Raw genomic sequence first — 15,622 nt, forward strand, 5'->3', positions numbered from 1 at the left:
CAAGTAAGCTTGTATAGACAGCAGAGATTGCCAATATGGGGTACCAATACTGAAAAGCATAATGAACAAAAGCTGTGTTTGTGAAACACAATGCCCCCTACTGCACCGCTTTGAAGCCATATATTTGACCTTTGACCTTGAAGGATGACCTTGACCTTTCATCACTCAAAATGTGCAGCTCCATGAGATACACATGCATGCCAAATATCAAGTTGCTATCTTCAATATTGCAAAAGTTACGACCAAGTTTAACGTTTTGGGACACACGCATACAATGACAGACAGGCAGGCCAAAACAATATACCCCTGATCATTCGATCCGGGAGCATAAAAAGCTGGAGTTTAAGATGGTGTTGTTCGTTATAATTTTTAATTGTCCAATATGGAATTTTGAACTTGTGTATATTTGGTCAAACTTCAGCACATCATAATCTTCATAAACATCTGAACTGAAGTTTTTAAACTAGAGCTTTTCACGGTATTTTAATACCAACACTACAGTAAATGGCCTTAGTAAATGTGTGCAAATTAGACATTACTTTCTTACTGTGTGGAAAGTGGAAAGACAGGATATATATTTAGAGGAAAGCCCTGCAGTGATTTTTTTTGCTTTAATTTGTTACAGCCTGTGCCTTTTGAATTGGGAAAATTAGCGCGATTAACCGTGAAATTGGGAAAAATAGCACGATAAACCATGAAATTGGGAAAAATTAAGCATTATAAATAGGATTATAAGTAACAGAAGTGATATTGTTTTTGAGTGCATGTTCAGGGAGTTTTCTAGAAAAGGAGTCTGGTCAAATTGGGATTTTTTTTAATCAATAAAAGTGGCAAGTTTGGGAATGATTTATGGACAAAAATGACTAAATTCAAGTTATATATTTTGTAAGATGTTTTCAAAAAATAAAGTTGAGACCTAGATTTATGAAATTATAATGAAGTTATATGAGACGTCTTTCTAAAAAAAAAAAAAAAAAAAAAAATGTTTTTTTTTTTTTTTTTTTTTTGGAAGTTGGGCTTTTTTTGGGAAATTTTTGTCAGATTTTTGGGAAAAAACGAGTTTTTTTTGCGATTGGGAAGCAGCCGAAAATCGGCGGTAAATTTGAGCAAAAAAAATCACTGCCCTGTGAACAAACAGATTAACTTTAAAAAGTGGAAAAGCTAGCTTGTATATCTTTCTATTAAATGTCACTATCGAAAGACGTTTGACAAAACAAGAGGGCCCTAATGCCGTAATTTTATATAAGATCTTAAAAAGTTCTTTACTAAATAAGTCTTAAGTACATGTATGTTAATACGCTTTCAATATAGATTTACCTTACTGTTTATATAGATTAAGTTTTACCGATAATGTGCATGAACTGTGTTATAGTTTTGACCATTAAATATGGAAAACATGAGAAATGTAGACTACAACAAGAGCTGTCACCATAGAATGACTTATGCCCCCTATAAACGCTTGGTAGAAGTTGTGAGCTTTTTTAGAAACCTAAACGCAGATTTCAAAACCGAAACGCGGACCCTAAGTTCAAGGTCAAGGTCACAGGGATCAAAATTTGTGTGCATATGGAAAGGCCTTGTCCATATACACATGCATGCCATATATGAAATTGCCATCTGAAGTGACATAGAAGTTATGAGCATTTTTCGAAATCTAAACGCAAAGTGTGACAGACAGCAAACGGACAGTCTGATCACTATATGCCCTCCTTCCGGGGCATAAAAATGTCTGAGAATATCAAAATAAATCAGAAAGCCACATAAATTTAGAGAGCGGACACCATGCTAAATCCTAGAAAAGAACTAAGTGACCCCGTGACCTAGGTTTTGAACTGGCATGACCCATATTCAAACTTGACCTAGATATTGTATTGATACAACTTCTGACCAAGTTTGGTAAAGATCAGATGAAAACTACTTCAATTAGAGAGCGGACACCATGCTAAATCCTTGAAATGCACTAAGTGACCCCGTGACCTAGTTTTTGAACCGGCATGTCCCATATTCGAATGTGACCTAGATCTTGTCTTGATACAACTTCTGACCAAGTTTGGTAAAGATCAGATGAAAACTACTTCAATTATAAAGCGGACACCATGCTAAATTCTTGAAATGCACTAAGTGACCCCGTGACCTAGTTTTTGACCTGGTATGACCCATATTTGAATTTGACCTAGATATTGTCTTGATACAACTTCTGACCAAGTTTGCTAGAAATCAGATGAAAACTACTTCAATTAAAGAGCGGACACCGTGCAAAATCCTTGAAATGCACCAAGTGACCCTGTGACCTAGTTTTTGACCCGGCATGACCCATATTCTAACTTGACCTAGATATTGTCTAGATACAACTTCTGACCAAGTTTGGTAAAGATCGGATGAAAACTATTTGACTTAGAGAGCGGACACGAAAAGTGTGACAGACTGACAGACAGACAGTGAGAAATAATATACCCCCTTTTCTTTGAAAGGGGGAATAAAAACAAGATGCCAAGCTGCACAGAAGATACAAATTTTTCTTGTAAAATTCATTTTAATTAGTAATTACTTACCTGATATCATATGCTATTTACTCCGATAGGATCGTAATTTATCCGGAATTTTTCGTCCGAGGAATCCCACACTTTTTGAGAAACCCGTCTAGTAGGACAGAGCGGTCACATAGTGCCGTGTAGCCGCACAACCAAAACGGGACGTTACCCATAATCCACTCCAATAATTTTTATTCCAATAAAAAATATGAAATATTAGACGAAGAGCGGGGTGGGAGGTGGGACTTACCGATATCAGGTAAGTAATTACTAATTAAAAAGAATTTTACTAGAAAAATTTGTTTTAATAGCTTAATTACGTTACCTGATATCATATGCTGAATTTGCAGCTGAGGCGGGAAGGTTCGCGAAAATCTCCCCATCACAGCGGAACCCATATCTCGGGTTCTCAGCTAATCTTCGTTATTACGGTATTAACTTAATTCACGGATAAGCGTAATATACCTATGCCGTAGAAGATACTATCGTTTGTGCAACCACAAGGGGGCCCAACAAATACAAGTTGTCCTGTTGGCACTCCAGAGAACGAAAATAAAAAGATGAAAAAGTAGTCTGATTCCTCCAGAAAGCAGCTTGAAGCACGTCAGAGAGTGGGGTATGATTAATATATGCCCACGAAGCCGACATCGCTCGTAATTCATGCGGTCTAATCTTAAAAAGGGATGAATCCCTTGAAGAAAGAGAAGAGTAAGCCCTTTTTATAGTCGAGGCTACCCAACGGGAAATAGAAGCCGCAGACACATCGCCCCCCCCTTTTAAGGGAATGAAGAGTCTCTTACGAGAACCTCGAATATACTTAACTCTACTAAGATAGAACTTCAAAGACCTGACAGGGCAGAGGAGTCTATCTTCATCTTCATTACCACAAGTTCTAGAAAGACTTGGGACCTTGAAGGGTTTAGAAGCCATAGAGGGGAGTTGATTTTTAGCAAGGAATCCTGGCTGACACAACAAGGTGACAGAGCCATCGGAGGAATCAAAACGAAAATGGCTTTCTTCGATAGAAAGAGCATGAATTTCACTTCTACGTTTGGATGAAGCCATGGTAAGAAGGAAAACGGTCTTCCAGGTTAGGAACTGTAAAGAAGCCTGATTAAGGGGTTCATAGGGAGCTTTAATAAGCGATCCAAGAACACAAGCCAAATCCCATTTGGGGGTAAGAGAACGAGACACAGGACGTTTAAGTTCCATGGCTCGGATCAGTTCCGAAATGGCTGGGTCAGCACAGACTTGTGATGACTTACGAAAAGCCAAGGTATGCGAAAGCACAGATCTGTATCCTTTGATGGAGCTAAGAGAAAGTTTCTTATCATCAAAGAGATAGATTAGAAAATCCGCTATGCGTCTAGCAGAGGGATTGAGGGGATCAATTTTCCCTCGAACACACCAATTTGAGAAGAGTTTCCAGCGAGCATCATAGACTGCTCTGGTGGACTTTCTCCTTGCAGAGGCAACGAGCATTGAAGCCCTGACAGAAAAGCGTTTCTTCGGCAGGGATTGCCTGATAACGGCCAGACGTGTAAGTGGAACATGTCTGGATCCATGTGAAGTCTGCCTCTCTGAGATAGGAGATCTGACCTGTGCGGGAGTTCCCTGGGAAATTCGCACAGGAGACCGAGAAGGTCGTTGAACCAGGATCTCCTGGGCCACCAAGGGGCTATCAGGAGGATCCGGCAAGAGCTCACCCTGATTTTCCCTAAGATTTGGGGAATTAGAATGGGTGGGGGATAAGCGTAAGCGTCCAGTTGATCCCAATCGAACGAAAGCACGTCTACCGCCCACGCTGCTGGTTCGTACACTGGACTCACATACAGAGGAAGTCTGTGGTTGTCTCTGGTCGCAAACAGGTCGACCAGTGGATAACCGAATGTGATGAATATCTGATTGGCCACTTCCTGATGAAGTGTCCACTCCGATGGAAGTAACTGGTGTTTGCGAGACAAGCCGTCCGCCAGGGCGTTGAGACGACCTGGTATGTGTTTGGACAAGAGAGAGACGTTTAGGCTCTTGCGAAGAACAAGTAATTTCATTGTTTCCAGATACAGGGAGTGAGAGTGTGTCCCGCCCTGTTTCTGGATGTAAGCCACGACTGATGTGTTGTCTGTCGATACCATCACACAGGAGTCCCGAAGATGTGATTGGAATTGAGAAACAGCTAGAAAGACTGCTCGCATTTCGAGATTGTTTATGTGCAGGAGAGACTCCTGAGGAGACCACAATCCTGATAATGTCAGGCTGCGGGGTTCCAGGTGAGCGCCCCAACCTTCCATGCTCGCATCCGTTATGAGATGTAAAGACGGTTGCGGGGGAAGAAGCGGTACTCCTGCCAACAGGGTCTCCTCGTCTAGCCACCATTGAAGGTGGGGGACTAAGGACGGAAGGATGGGAATCTGTGTTAGCAGATTGTCTGGAGACCATTTCCATCGAGCTGAGAGATAGTGCTGAAGAGGACGTAGGAAGAGACGTCCCAACTGCACGAAGTCTGCTACAGAGCTCAGGATACCGTTGAGTGAGAGGAAATCTTGAGCTGTGATATGAGATTGGGACAGCACCCATCTGACCTTCAAAAGGTCTGATATACGTTGCGGTGAGACCCTGACCCGATAGATGTGGGTCAGAAAATTCATTCCCACGAATATGAAATCCTGAGAGGGAATGAGGTCTGACTTGGTTACATTGAGGAGGAGTCCTAAAGAGAGGAGCTCCTTCCAAGAGAACTCTAGGTGTAGCAGAAGCAGTTGAAGATCGAGCTGGTGTAAGAGCCAATCGTCGAAATACTGAAGCAGTTGAACCCCGTGTAATCGGAGGTGTGCGCTCACTGCAGCCATGAGTTTGGTGAAAACTCGTGGAGCCGTGGCCAATCCAAAGGGCATCGCCCGAAACTGGTAAACCTGGCCTCGAAAGGAGAAGCGCAGGTACTTCCGGTAGTTGGGATGGATAGGAACATGGAAGTATGCATCTTCCAGGTCCAAGGAAACCCCCCATTGCATGGGTTTGATGGAGCGCCGAATGAAGGCAGGAGTCTCCATCTTGAAAGTAGGTTTGACTAGAAACGTGTTGAACCCTTTTAAGTCTATGACTGGTCTCCAGGAACCGCTTTTCTTTTGAACAAGGAAAAGGCGACTGTAAAATCCTGGAGAACAAGGGTCGTGAACCCTTTCTACCGCCTGTTTTTCCAAGAGTCCGAGAATGGAGTCTGGAAGTTGTGGATGCGGAGATACCAGATCTATTGGGACGCGAGAGAGTGGGGGCCTTTTTTCGAATTGAAAAGTGAGGCCTTGTGTGACAAGAGAATGAACCCACGCGTCCGAAGTTATTTGGAGCCATCGATTTGCGAAGTGCATAAGTCTGGCCCCGACTGGTACCTCCGGCATCAGAGGTTGTGGCGGTAGAAAGGGGTATGACCTAGGGCTGACCTTAAGGAGGTCCACCCTTGCCGGAAGAAGGATTAAATGACTTCTTGTCCGCATTGGGTTTGCCCTTACTCCAATTTTGTTTTACAGAAGGCTTCCGATAGGAAGTTGTTCTGTTCTGAAAAGGAGGCCTATTAGTGGGATGACGTGGAGCAGACGGACGCTTAGTAGGGAAACTGTCCCTTTTAGCGTTCTTGGCCGGTGGGGCTCCTGGGGGCTTAGAAGCAGGGCGCTTAAAAACCACAGGGCGCTGGCCAGAGTTGCTCCTAGCTAAAGAGGCATGTATCTGATCTTCACGATCAGCAGTAAGTGCCGACTGTATCCTCCCTCCGAAAAGAGACTCTGCTGTTAGTGGAGCAGTTCGAAGGGAGTTTACGCCTGTTTCCAAAAGGAAATTATTGGGCAAGGAAGAGAGGATGAGGTCTCTCCGAAGCCTTAACATCTCAGACATAGAAGACGCAGCATTGTGAGATAAACACTGCGTAGTACGTGAAAGATGAATTTTCAAGGCCCAGAGCTCCTCTGGGATTGAATCAGAGAGCTCCCAAACCAAGTCTAAGGCTGTGGCTGCCATGAGATCTAGATGGTTAGCCAGACCTATGGAACGGCGTTCTCTCAGCTCCCAATTTTCCAACAGGGAAAGAGGGACTGATGTATGAGTAGATGATGAAGGCATTGTAAGTGACAGCTTACTAATGTCAGCATCAGGAACCGGAAGTTTGGAAAGGTCCAAACCGGTAGCAGGATCTGGTACCGGGGCCTTATAACTTTTCCCGCCGTCCATCTGTTTAGGCTCCGTCAGCTCCTTAGGGGCTTTCCATGGAGATGGCGAAGGCTTATTGGCTGGTTCAAGTGACTAGAAAACAGCCATTGTGGAAGAGCCAATAGGAAGGCGTAGATCCACTCGGGAAGTAGCCTTACTTATCCTGCCGGGCTCTCGTCTGCGTGCTACCTGTTCTGTAACGGTAATTGCAGATCCTGTGAGAGACAAGGAAGGGCGGGGGCAGAAGTCCTCATCTAAGGTATTGAACATAAGTTCGTATACCTGATTGATGGAGGCCAAATAATAAAGTTCGGCCTCATTAGACTCCGAACCCGCCTCAATCGAACCATCTGCGGGAGCATTGGATTGATTGAAACCGGTGGATATAGGAGAAGGAATAATAGATTCATTCGCTTCTATCATGAGAGAATCGTTTTCCGGCACCATCAAAGATATAGCTGGTGAGTTAGGTCTCTCAGAGATCAAGTCAGCAGACTCACTTTGAATACCAGAGGTCGCTGGTAAAGGATCAGTCGAAAATGGGACAAAGATTCCCGGCGACTGTTGGATCCACAAAGTATTGGGATTTGATGGTGTAGCGGCAGCCCGGGGTATACTTCTATGCAATGTGGAAGAGACCCGTGGGGCTGAAAACGCAGCCGAAGTGGTTAGATTAACCCCTGTACCTTGAGCCTGATATGTATGCAAACTAGTGTTTGAATACAAGTTATGCTCAGTGGTTGTAGGAACGGCTGAAGTGTGTGTTGAGGCCAACATAGAGGCCGACACACGTGGAAGGGTGTCAATAGATTCCTCAGAGAAGGATCGACTAGGGGACCTAGGAGTCCGAAAGCTAATAGAGGAAGGTCTATGTCCCTTATCCCTGCGACGCCGAGGCACTGTTCGGCGGCGCTGGGAATGATGTTTCCTGATCGAACGTCTCCCCGAGCGCTGGCGTGATCGCTCTTTATGAGGCAATCTACGCCGAGAAACACTAGGTGAGCGTGAACGACGTCCCCTCCGGTAATGATGAGGGCTATTTGAAGTAGACGATGAGTCATACGACGACGAGCCCCAGGTGGAGGAGTAGTCGGAAACATCAGACACTACACGTTTACGTCTGTTACTCACAGTAGAAACGCGGCTGCGTCTACCTTTGTGGAGTACTGACAAGGTAGTGTCAACATCTACGGTGACCGGAACGGTCTGTGGCACAGACCGAAACCCGGTGACCGGATCGGTCATTACATGACCGGTGACCGGACCGGTCAATGAAGGTGACCGGTGACCGGACCGGTCACAGCATGACCGGTGACCGGACCGGTCACAGCATGACCGGTGACCGGACCGGTCACAGCATGACCGGTGACCGGACCGGTCAATGACCGGACCGGTCATAGCATGACCGGTGACCGGACCGGTCAGTGACCGGTTGACCGGTCATAGCATGACCGGTGCCCAGACCGGTCAATGTTGACCGGTGCCCGGTGAAGTCTCCGGACCGGTCAACTGGTCATTCCCGATGAACGGACCGGGCAAATTTTGTCCAGTGTCGTCACGGGGTAGGGACCGATGCCTGGCAGCTACTGGTGGCATATGGTCAAGATCGTGTGGTGAAAAGTCCCGACACACGGAACTTTTCCTACGTTGATCTGATGCCGAGTCATTCAAATGGTCATTCCCGATGAACGGACCGGGCAAATTTTGTCCGGTTTCGTCACGGGGTAGGGACCGATGCCTGGCAGCTACTGGTGTAGTATGGTCAAGATCGTGTGGTGAAAAGTCCTGACACACGGAACTTTCCCTACTTTGATCTGAACTATTCTTGTTGCGTCCACGACTCTTGAAGGGTCGACGCTTAATGGCCCAGGTATCAGCAGACCAATGCTCACAGAAAGGGCAGCAGTTATCCTGGGTACATCCTGAACACGACAGGCAGCTACCATGGTTGTCCCATGCTGCCTTTGTGTGTCCACATGAGCCACGTGTTTGAGGCATACTTTGCCTTGAACAAACAAACAAATACACAAAACGATAAAGAAATACACGGATATATATACGGAGAATGTTTTAAAACAATACAAAAACTTCTCTATTCTGTTAAACAGAAGAATCCAGCGAAACAGAAGCAACAATTAAGTTTATAACAAAATGTCGGCCTTTGTATATCGCCATCCGGAATAAGAGTGAATTATGGGTAATGTCCCGTTTTGGTTGTGCGGCTACACGGCACTATGTGACCGCTCTGTCCTACTAGACAGGTTTCTCAAAAAGTGTGGGATTCCTCGGACGAAAAATTCCGGATAAATTACGATCCTATCGGAGTAAATAGCATATGATATCAGGTAACGTAATTAAGCTATTAAAATGTCTTTACTGAGTCAACGACCATTTGTATGCCCCTCGTGTTCAGAGATACCAATATACTGCCATATCATTTCTATTTGACCACATGCAATTTGGAGGTTGTTAAATAAAATGACAATTTGGTAAACATATAAAGCCATAGATTTCTGATTCAGTGAAATTTTTGTCGGTCATTTGCCAATATGTTTGTCACACAGGTCCCCTTTATTGGCCACCTCAATACAATACATCAGGCCTTGAAGAATTTTTCCAGAGCCACTCGCCCTACAGTGCAAGTAGGCCTGACAAACCACTCGCCGTTCACTTTAATCTACTCGCCCTGCATAAAAAATATATATATCTATATTTATAGTTATGATCAAACAGAACGTTTTCTGCACCTGTTTCCTTTTCTCAATACTTTCCGCTTCTTGTTTTGATGACCTTTCTTTCTGTTCCCTGTCTCCACCACCTTGCAGATATTTAAAATAGAACCCTTTTCCATGCCGAATTTTAATATTTCAGATGAACACTGAAAGACACGCTTGATTGACAAATGGTTACAATATGGTAAATTTTGGCTAAGGCTTCTGATCATAATTATTCTGTTTATGAATAATTATTTTTATGCCCCCAGATCGAAAGATCGTGGGTATATTGTTTTTGGCCTGTTTGTCATTGTATGTGTCCGTGTGTCCCAAAACTTTAACCAAAACTTTAACATTCTTCATAACCAATGCGGGGAATCATGTGGTCAGATTTGAGAAAAAATGGCCGCCGATGCCTCGATTCGATGGGGAAATTGAGTCTTCAAACAGGTACATCTACCTTATTTCTTACTTGTTTTTAATTGGAAAACGCCTATCATAGGGCCAGCCGGAAGCGGTTTCAGCGAGTATCAACCGTTTTCCGCTGGTTGGTCTGAGTGTGGAGATAACTCATGGAATATTTAGCGATTTCCTGACAGTTACCTGTTTGAAGACTCAATTTCCCCATTGAATCGAGGCATCGGCGGCCATTTTTTCTCAAATCTGACCACGTGATTCCCCGCATTGATAACCTGTGTAATATTGAACGTAACAATTTGGTATTTGGCATGAATGTCTATCTCATGGAGCTGCACATTTTGAGTGGTGAAAGGTCATGGTCATCCTAAAAGGTCAAAGGTAAAAAATATATTCAAAGTGGCGCATTAGGGGGGCATTGTGTTTCTGACAAACACATCTCTTGTTTCTGTTTATTTTTAATTAAATATAAGAAGTATTATAATTAACCAGTTATGTATTGTTTTTTTTATTGATATTAACATTTAAATAAAACTTTATTCTTCACAGAATGACCAATATATTTAACTGTTTTTTTCACTTTTAATCGATTAGCTAAGAGCACTGTCACCTACAAAAAGAGCACAGCCGATTTCGAGAATTATTTTTACTGTGCCCGTGACGTCATTTTTCATTGTTAAAACGAAAGTGCAGTTTCTTTGTGTACTAAACCTATTTTTTGTTCGTTTGAAAAATTGTTCGCAATTTATATTGATGTGGCAGGAGGTCTGGAACTGAATTTATATTTCTCAACTTGAAAAACAGAACTCGCCCAGTCGGTCGAGTATTTAACAAACTTTACTCGACTAATGCGAGCAGTCGAGTGGATTCTTCAAGGCCTGAATACATGACTACTTGTACCACTGCAGCCACGGGTTACCTTGGCAACCACTCAGCATAAATGTATTTCATATTTTATTCATCACTATGGTGGCACTATGCACCACCATGCCCAATTAATGTTGAAATATGTTGAAGAGGGGCATAATTGAAGAAATGTTTAACTACACATGAAATATTAAATACAATACAATACTACTGCCTACCTTGGCCACCTCCATGTCGAGCTGCTTCTTCAAGTGAGCCATCTGGCCGTTGAGAGCATTGATGTGGCTGTCTTTGCTGAGCACGTCGGTGGCCAACTTCTGCCGTCTCTGCTCCACGTCCTGACACGATTCTGTGATGGACTGCAGCTCACGCTTCAGCGCCGACATCTCTGACCTCTCGTCTTCCACTCGCTTCTTCTCCTTCTGTATTACCTGGTATATGTATAGAAGGGAAACACATGAGTTGCACTCATTTGTGAAAATGGGGCGAAATGTATGCGCACACAGTGTCATCCCATATTCAGCCTGTACAGTCTGCACAGACTGATCATTCAGAGGCACATAAAGAATACAATGCCTATCAAATTCTTTAGAATTCCAAAAAGTTTTTATATAAAGTTAATACACAAAAATTTAATAATGGTCCTTATTTTTTTATGGGTCAGTTATAAGGCATCATCCGCACCATGGATATAGTATTTAGAATTTTAGTTTCAAAACATTAACATGAGTCTTAATTCTTTTTCGTTTCAAACATTGGGAATTTGGAACCATGGAATCTTTACAGAGAAGAGCCCAAACAAAAACACATGTTTGTCCAGTGATTTTTTTTTGCCCAATTAGGAAAAGTACTGGTACCAGCCCAATTGGGAAAAATGTGCACGTAAAACCCTGAAATTAGACAAGAGCTGTCACCGTCAGGGGTGTGATTGAGGCAAAGTCAGAGGGGAGGAAAATTTTGTCGACTGATTTTGACTACGCGAATGGCGCGCATAACGCAATGGCAAACCTTAAAACAGACATTAAAATAAACAACTTCTTGAACTTCACAACAATATTTCTTTATAAAAACCTGTTAAACTTTACATTTAACATACTGACGATGCAAAGTAAACAGTATTTATTGTTATCAATACAGGGGTGTCAATTTACCGAAATCTTAAATCCTGAAAATCATCCTAGAATTTGGGGACCAGAGTCAAAAAGAGTTTTAATGATTCATTAAATTATGTTTCCTTTGTAAACAATATGCCAAAGGTCAATAATTTGTGTTTAAGAGTGACATTTTGTGACAAGAATGCTTAAAATAACCAAAACAATCCTCTGATTTATATCAATATCAAAAGTTTTCCTTGAGGGCTTAAATCCTGAATTCAGGAATAATCCTGAAAATTGACACCTCTGTCAATAGCAGCAGTTTTTCAAAGTATTGAATTACAGTAAATGGACTAAATATAAACAAACACACTTGAGTGTTCTTCTTGTGATATCTTAATGATGTATTTAACTGAGTTAAATTAATATATTTAATTTGTTTACCTTGCAATATCTTGCATTTCACATCTTCAGGTCAATGCTATTTCAGTTAACTGAACAGTGTGACAAAATAATAAAGCAAAATATGCATATGAATCTGATTATACACAGATCCACTAACATATAAATTAAATCATGTTTGTCTATTTCTATACTCTTCTAAATTGTTTTACTTAGCGAATAGACTGAACTCCAATTTGCAAACACTGGTTTCTGTGACACAAATTCACTGTGCACATTTCTAAACAAAATGTGTGTTGCTTGTATCTTAAATGTAGTCTTTTTTGTTGACAAACACATTTCATCATTCCTTTCAAACTATATGATGTCAGTCGTAAATTCGATTGCTATTTGTCTTTTCAATAATCTTAATTTTCGCTTCACAACGGCGCCATTTGCAAACAAATCAGCTTAGAAATACCAAACACATTTTAAGAAACCGATTTTAATTGAAAGATTTGGAAACGACAGCCAATTATATAGCTCGTTTTAAAAATGCTTAGGCAGAATCTACCAGTGTAAAATGCGGAGATATTTCGCGGGCCGCGGCTATTTCTGGCCGTTCATGAAATACGTCCGCGGAATAGGTGGTACCCCCTCTCCCCCACATTTTTTAAAACGAATTTACGCGAATCTCAGAAGTGATGACCCCCGGGACAACCCGATCCGCGGAAATCCGCGGAAAAATCACACCCCTGATCATAGGATGACTTATGCCCCCTATAAACGCTTGATAGAAGTTATGAGCTTTTTTCGAAACCTAAACGCCGACCCTATGGTCTAGGTCACAGGGGTCAAAATTTGTGTGCGTATGGAAAGACCTTGTCCATATACACATGCATGCCAAATTTGAAATTGCTATCTGAAGCGACATAGAAGTTATGAGCATTTTTCAAAACCTAAACGCTAAGTGTGAAGGACATCACTATATGCCCTCCTCTGGGGGGCATAAAAAATCACTTTATCAAGTCATCATATTTGGAAATAGGTGTATTTTATTTTTTGCTCCCAAATACTTATAATTTGATAACTAAGTGTTGTCAAGTTGTAAATATTATATTAACTTAAGTTCAAGCTATAGATCTGCATAGGGAAACTAACTTAATATTGCACTTTATTTTTTGGAAACCTTCTATTGGGAATTCTTTTGACAGCAATTAGGAAATTTGTAGTTTTTTCCTAATTGGGAAAGTGCCATTTTCCTGTACTTTATAAAGAAGGAAAAAAATTGCTGTTGTAAATACATACTTTGTCAGATAAAACAAGAGCTGTCCGAAGAGGGAAAATGTGCAAACAACTGTTTCAAAATGTATGATAACCAGCGCTCTAGCTTGGCTCAGATATTTGGGAGAAGTCACTTCTCCCTCAGCTCAATGTAGGGAGAAGTTTTTAGAAATAGGGAGAAGTTTTCAGAATCAGGGGGAAATGTAGCGATCGGTCCTAAATGGGACTTATTCTAGCAGACATAAGGTTTTGTTAACGCTGTTATTAACTTTTAAAGACAATCAGTAAGCTTTTACATCATAAACTAAAAAAGAAAAACAATTAAAATTGTTAATTATTTATTTATTGCAATAAAATCTCAATTAAAGTGTCAGATTTTAAATATTATGCATATATACATGTATTATAGATGCATGTATATAGTCATCATATATACTTTAAAACAAGCATAATATCTCTCTAAAACAAGAATTATGTCAGTGTCATTTTCTTAGAAAATATTATCATGATTTTACAAGAAAGAATACAATCAAGGTTGAGGGTGTGATATTTTAAAGTCTTTCTAGGAGCAAGTTCTGTTTAGTGCAATACAAAATATTGTCAAATAGACCATCCATAGCACCGCATGTGTATTCGTCATTCTATAAAAATGTTATAAAGAACGTCAAAAGTAAATTAAAATCGACGAACCATACCGCATCCGAAAACAAATGTCCGAAAACATGTCGAGATACGTCTTTTGCACATGCAATAAAATATGCATATGGCTTGACTGCAGAAAATAAAAACCAGTAACCCGTAACCTAGCAAATACGCAATCAATATATAATTTGGTTGAAATATTGTTTTAAAATTTGATATTGCAGTGCTTTACTTTACATAGATACATACAATTGCGAGATGGCGGACATTTGCAACATGTGTAAACTTGTAGCGAGACGTTTCATCAATTACTGCTCATGTCATTATCAATAAGAAATCAATAAATAAAAGACTAGGCAAAATCGGCACCAAGCCAAACAATAAAGGACACATGCCCGCATACAACGGTTTATTGCATCATCATGACACGATAATTGCTTTCAATTAGCTATCAATTAACGAGATCATGTGATCGCACGTAATCCCTCGCTACTGTGCTGGAAAAACGCTCCCATTGGCTGATGTCACCAAGCGTTACACGCAGTGTGGCCTGTATCGGTAATCCAGATACGCCCCAGGTGTGGTTTCAATTCTTTTGACAGGCGTTGTGTATTTAAAAATTAAGGCAAAGTTTTGTTGCTGTGAGGTCGGAAGACATTGACGTTTTGAAACTTTAAGCGACTTTGTCACCGAAGTCGCTCAGTTGCGAGAGCCCTGATAACAGCGATTTGTTGTCCAATGGTAAAAAGAACCAGTATCTATCCAATTAGGATGAAAATCCTGAAACTGGGAAAAAAATTGTGTCGTGCACTGGTAATTTAAGGTCTTATTAATTACCGGTACTTTGTTCTTAATTGCACGTACCCATTTAAAAAATTGTTGTCAGGCAAGCCTAAATTACCATTTTGTAATAAAATTAATATAAAGAAAAACAAGAGCACCGCATAACGGGTGCAACACTCGGCTGCCGGTGCTGTTTTGAATAAATAAAAGCTTGTCAGATTTTTTTTTAATTTAGAGGTCACAGTGACCTTGACCTTTGACCTAGTGACCCAAAAATGGGTGTGGCATGTAGAATTCATCAAGGTGCAGCTACATATGAAGTCTAAAGTTGTAGGTTGAAGCACTTAGCTGGCTATGACAATACCTTGGGTTTTCTCCGAAAACAGCAGAGCTAATAAAATAAAGAGCAATCACAATAAATAACTTGTTTTTCAAATGCCACAAAACACTGTCTGTCTCTTTCATTTGTTAGAAAATTTTGATAATTTTCTATTTTTGATGTTTGCTGAGGTGTTTACAACCCTGTTGTTACAGCAGAATTGAAGCTTTGAATGCATCATGGGAGAAGCCGTTCCTATTTGTGGTACATTGATTGTTTGAGAAGCCAAACTCTGTCAATGGAATGCATCAGTGTGACTGATTACAATGTGTTTTTTTGCATTATTATTTACTATCATGACTAATTTCAATAAAAAAATACTACAGTTTAGAT

The 15,622-nt window shown here is 41.2% G+C and overlaps 1 protein-coding gene across 2 annotated transcripts in view; it reads right to left on the reverse strand.

Moving 5' to 3' along the window:
- Positions 1 to 15,622, reverse strand: part of LOC127862410 (centromere protein F-like) — an 80,494-nt gene that overhangs the window by 42,292 nt on the left and 22,580 nt on the right. For both annotated transcript variants that reach the window (XM_052401506.1, XM_052401507.1), the window contains exon 3: positions 10,945 to 11,157. In XM_052401506.1, the coding sequence (XP_052257466.1) occupies positions 10,945 to 11,157 (213 nt within the window). The remainder of the gene's footprint in view (positions 1 to 10,944; positions 11,158 to 15,622) is intronic.

This window comes from Dreissena polymorpha, chromosome 16 (genome assembly GCF_020536995.1).
Source record: "Dreissena polymorpha isolate Duluth1 chromosome 16, UMN_Dpol_1.0, whole genome shotgun sequence".
In the NCBI taxonomy this organism is placed as follows: domain Eukaryota; kingdom Metazoa; phylum Mollusca; class Bivalvia; order Myida; family Dreissenidae; genus Dreissena; species Dreissena polymorpha.